Here is a 5,502-nt window from a genome sequence, read left to right as displayed (position 1 = left end):
AGCACGGTTCACCAAATACTCTTAGATCAGACTTTCGTCTCTCAATTAAATATACTTTCATGAAATCATGACTCATACGAATCAACTACATAAATTAAATTCTGAGTATTTATTGCTTAGTTTTACTGATTAAGATGAATTGGTGTTCAAACAGCCAAACTTAGATATGAAAGTTCATGCTACATGGTTTGATTTTTAACGGTCATCGTCTTTGGAATTCAACTAATTCCAACTTTTTGAATGTAAAAGAAGGCATGAATATTTAGTTTACTGCACAACTCCAAACACACTTTTTCAGCAGAATATTAGAGAGATGGCAAGTTGTTCAACCACAAAAGCTTTGTTGCATCACCACCACCACCACCACCATTATTTCTTGAATTGGGATTGCATCACTTCGATAGAATGCCAAGGACCATCAATTTACTGCAATGGGGGAGATTGCCAACCAAACCAATCTCAGCCAAACCGCAAATCCCAACCTTTTCGTCTACGAAAATGACAGGTTAGAGAGACTGCAAACACCAAATTAGCACAATCATTATTTATTTGCTGTGAAGTTGAAGGATTCCCGATGGCAGCTTTAACAATCCCCAGCATGTCTTGTGTTCTACTTCTCAAGTGGGTGCAACAATCTGGAGCTACTTGGGCACCAATTTTTGTCTTCCGAGGAAATGGAAGGAAAGTATTTGTTTTATGATTTGAAGTTGAAGTCGCGTGGTATAAGAAGTAGATATGGATTTAACGGAAAGGCATCGGCTTTGAGTTTTATGTAGAAACACAACTGCCCATACGCCACCTCTTGCTTGCTTCTCAAAACCCTCGTTCCTCGCTTCAATCTTCCTCCTTTCGCTCCTCTTCGCCCTCTTTGGCTTCTGGGCGTTCTGCTGGTGGAAAAAAGGTAAGACCTTGGTGGAGCTACTTGAAAAGCTGCCTGTTTTACCTTGTTGGTTTTAGCCTTTTAGGGATTATGTCGATGCTTTTCTGTCTCGGTTTTCTTTGAGTTTCCTGGTTCTTGATTTACTGAGTGTTGGAGTCTAGGGTTTGTTAAAGCTTTCCATTTGTTTGATCTCGCGAGTATCGAAAAGCTATCTATTTCTCCAGACTCTTTGTTGAAGAACAAGTTCCGTTTTCTGTTGATCTAATCCCTCCTCCTGCTATGAAAGTGATGTTTTAGTTGGTTTCTGTATTTTTCTCCTTTTGCTAGAAACCCTTGTGTACGACTATGTTGTTGTTTAGGCATCTAGCTGACCAAATAACCTCTTTTTTCTACGCTTGTTTGAAATTAGCTCTTTCTCTATGCTTGAATTTGAATATCTCCTTCTCATTGGCTCACTCTATAAGATTTCTTTTGAAAAAAACTTGTTGTTTTAGGCAAATGATACGTCTTTTTCTTGGGTTTTTGCATGCTAATTCATCTCCCTTTCTCTGTAGCTTTGGAGTGATGGGAGACCATTTTGTGTTGTTGGTGGACCGTCTGCTCACCGAGTCAACACTGGAAGCTGCCATTGAAAGCATAAATCATGGATCAAGCATGCCATTGCCAACACTAGAAGCTGACTATTATCCGACGAAGAAAATCATTGGAGACGGGGTGTTCACTGGTAAGATGGTCGAATGTCGAATCTGTCAGGATGAGGATGAGGATATCCATATGGAGATTCCCTGTTCCTGCTGCGGGAGCTTAAAGGTGAACTACTCGAGCACAAGTTGTCGGTTAAATTCGTTTTCTTTGGGTTTCTTAATGTGATCATTTACAATCCAATAGTTAGTTTAACACTCTTCTTCGAGGATCAAACGACATGAAGCATATGATGCATCCTTGTACTTCTACTGCCCTGCAGCATAAAAGACAGTCCTTTTTACTACAAAATTCTGCAAAACAATGATATTCAACAACAGAAAACAGAACTCACGGCAAAGCAAAGAAGGCTTAGAACATGAACTTTTGAAAGAGTTAGCTTCATAGTTGATGCATACTATAGAAATTTTCAGTTAATTGTTTTGTTCACTGACACTTTGAGGAGGTCTTCTCGTGTTAAAGTAAGTTCGAGGTGAATTGCCATTGTTGATGAATAATTTTGACACCCCTTATTCATTCCTATAATGCTTCTTTGCATATGTTTGCAGAGTGTCAGATATACATGCTATATCTGTCAGATTATCGTTCCTATTTGAAATCCCTCTTAAACTGCATGCAGCATTCAGAAAAAAATTTTCTTCTCATTAGTTCTTGGACACCTTGCAGTTTGCTCACCGCAAATGTGTGCAGAAATGGTGTAACGAGAAGGGTGACACGACTTGTGAGATATGCCTACAGGTGCTTTGTGATTATCCTCCCGATATGTCTGATTTAGGCATCCATATTCTTGTTTGCAGTTTAGAATTTATAAGTATTAACTGAACTCTTACTCATTTCTTTATGTTGTCACTCCAGCAATTCGAGCCAGGATATACTGCCCCTCCTAAGTTATTTCTATATGGGACTACTCCTATGCATTTCAGGTACTAGCTTTACCAATTTTTCATTAATTTGATCAAACTTTCTTCACTTTAATTTCTTGTAATGTAACAATGATTGTCCACTGTGTGTTTAGGGGAAATTGGGAGGTCTCAAGGCAGAATATTCACAATCAACAATCTTTAGCAATGGCACAAACTGAACATGTTTTCCTGAGACCGACCTACGATTATGCAGGTTTGAGTGATAGAAGTATTATATATTGCCGCATAGCTGCTACAACAGTGAGTTGCATACTATTTTCGTCCTATGAAACTTCTAAGTCTAATTTTCCATATGATAGTCATGAAACCTTCAGTGGTTCTTTTGCAGTTCATGATTATTTTGGTTCTTTGGCATTCTCTCACTTTTATTACTGATGAAACTGAACAATGCTCGATCCTACTTCTCGCGGTAAGGCTACGATAAAACTTTATAGTGCGCTGTAAAACTTAATCTCTGCAAATGTTAACTTATGCCTCTACCCAAAAATTCAGCTCTTGTTGTTGAAGATTGTTGGCATTGTCCTACCTATCTATGTTACGTTGAGAGCATTGTCGATATTTTATCAACGCAAACTACAGGTAACTCTGCATTTTTACCTTCAGGTCTTTTCTAAGTATAAACTAAATCCTTCGTTTTTTTTTATTTTTATTTTAGGCAATGTATGAATCTTCTATTTCAGCATCACAAGTAGGCAATCAACATCCACACCCATCACAAAGGATACAGCCCTAGTCACATATAATTGACCTTAGCCAACTTCATGACATAAAGGTCATGATACCCCAGTGTGTATATTGATCATCTCGGTCTCGGATGTGGCAAAATTACGATTTAAGCTTCGTATACATCAAACATACAGAGTACATACGATGTATATAGTGTGCTAGGTGGGATTACCCACATAATGGTGCCACTCTCTTCGAGTACTTGAAGATGCAGTGCGGTTGTGCAATGTATACTCGGATAGTCTTGTATTGAGAGGATGCCTTTGTAATTTGCTAGTACGAAGTTCAAAGTCAGTCCAACTCTGTAACTCTGTAACCAGTTTGTTACTAGAATGGGAAAGTGAAATATTTTGAAAATGAAATTATTTCTGTATTTCAATTACCATTAGCCAAGCTTATTCAAATTGTTTAAGGCTAGTTAATTCCTTGCTTGTTGCCATACGAAGGTTTACCAACCTTGTTCATTGCATTAACTTACAACAAATTAAGGTCTGTTTTGTGCTTCAAAGAAAGCTCTGTGGGTTCTCATGCCATTTCTTTCGTCCTTCTTCCTTCTTCCTCTGACCTTCTACTGAATGCAACTAACTACATGTCAGAGTGGAGCAGGTCTGTTCTCAAATATCACACCAATGAGGTGGCTGTGTTGCAGCTTTTGATTTGTTTGATTTGGGATGATTATGGTCAGATTGTACATTGATTGAATATAACAAATGAAAGAATAATTTATTTAAATATAAATAGTGAAGGCTATATTAAAAGGATATCATGCGAGGACTCTGAATCAAATCGTACACTCACACCGATCGGCCAATGCCTGCAGTGATGAACAGCGTGTGCAATAGTACACTTTTCGCTGCAGTTTCATTCATTATTCGTGTTGCTGCTATCACTCAAATTTTTTATAGAAAAAATAGAAAAATAATTAAAACTATATTCATCAAAGACTAAAAGAAGAAAAAAAAATACACCATATTTATTCCGAAGGTTGAACAAAGGAAGAGAATCTGAAGCTCGTATTCCACAAGATGTTGCCCTTCCTTCACTACGTTCATTGTTCTTTGAACATCATCGTGCCGTTTTCTTGCGATTCTAACTAGTTTGATTTCTTAAAGACAAAAAAGTGTGTTATGGAATGGAGAAACCAGGGAAAAATCATAAGGTTGTTAACGATGAAATTTTAAACATTTTAGGAGCTGCCATGAATGTCAACTCTCACATAAGCTCAGGTAAATAAATCTAAATCACGAATACCACGACTTGAAATGTTTATCTACTTATTAGTTCTTTTATTATGATATGCTATTTATTTATCTCTCTCTCTCGTTTTTCTTTCATCAATCCCACAACTTGATGTTAGTGTTGGAATCACTATAGTGACTATAAGTAAACATAATTTAGAGATCAAACTCGTATATGTTTACTTATAGTCCCTATGATGATTCAACTAGGAACATTAAGCTATGGGATCGATGAAAAAAAGAAGAAAAATAAACAGGATACAATATAAGAACTAATGAAAAAAAAAAAAAATTTAAAAACTAGTTGAGGCGAAAAAAGACATTCGATGTCTCAATTCCCTCTGATGGTCTTGTTGAGGGCAGGTATGATTTGCTGTTTTGCTCTGTCATAAGTTTCACAGAGTCAGGATTTGATTCCCTCAACTTACAGAGTATCATGGACTTCATTTTTTCGACTATATTCAAATAGGAATCAGAAATATTATTCAGAATTACAAACAAAGTAGACAAAGATTGGATAAAATATTTCCTGATTGTTTGAGTAAATTTGTAATCCAGGCATATTTTTATTGTTTAGATTCAAATCTTAAGTGAAACATGCTTAGATGTAATGGATAGTCAAGTTCATCAGTAAATAATTGACGATCCATCTCCCAACTTCTATGGATACGAAAAACATCATACGATCGAATTTATGTTTTGATAATGACAAAAACTTCAAAGTTAAAGTTACTTATTGTTTAATAAATCTGAATGAGCTTGCAGTAAAGTCCTAAGTGTTCTTAGGCAAAAGTCCTAGCTATATTTAGGCAGGTAGAAAACCCTAGGGGGTAGTAACCCTATGTGGAAAGTCTTGGCAGGTCGAACACTTTGGACGAAACCTTAGAGTCGAGGACTCTATGTGAAAATCCTGGTGATCGCAAACCAGGTGAAAGACTAGACGAGTCGGGGATCGGACGTCCAGCAGAAAAGTCTTGAAGACTTGGACACTGAGCAAAAGTCCAGTCGGTCTAGAGGACTGGTCTAGGAACAG

At 37.1% G+C, this 5,502-nt stretch overlaps 1 protein-coding gene across 1 annotated transcript; it reads left to right on the top strand.

Moving 5' to 3' along the window:
• The first annotated feature begins 298 nt into the window (after positions 1 to 298).
• LOC122026120 lies at positions 299 to 3,604 on the top strand. Its single transcript, XM_042584766.1, has 9 exons — positions 299 to 505; positions 582 to 901; positions 1,435 to 1,690; positions 2,249 to 2,320; positions 2,438 to 2,505; positions 2,598 to 2,745; positions 2,834 to 2,914; positions 2,998 to 3,084; positions 3,161 to 3,604. The coding sequence occupies exons 3-9, from the start codon at positions 1,445 to 1,447 to the stop codon at positions 3,236 to 3,238; spliced, it is 780 nt and encodes a 259-aa protein (XP_042440700.1). The 5' UTR covers positions 299 to 505; positions 582 to 901; positions 1,435 to 1,444; the 3' UTR covers positions 3,239 to 3,604.
• The last annotated feature ends 1,898 nt before the right edge of the window (positions 3,605 to 5,502 follow it).

Source organism: Zingiber officinale, chromosome 10A (assembly GCF_018446385.1).
Source record: "Zingiber officinale cultivar Zhangliang chromosome 10A, Zo_v1.1, whole genome shotgun sequence".
In the NCBI taxonomy this organism is placed as follows: domain Eukaryota; kingdom Viridiplantae; phylum Streptophyta; class Magnoliopsida; order Zingiberales; family Zingiberaceae; genus Zingiber; species Zingiber officinale.
This window is presented reverse-complemented; position numbering and strand designations above follow the sequence as displayed.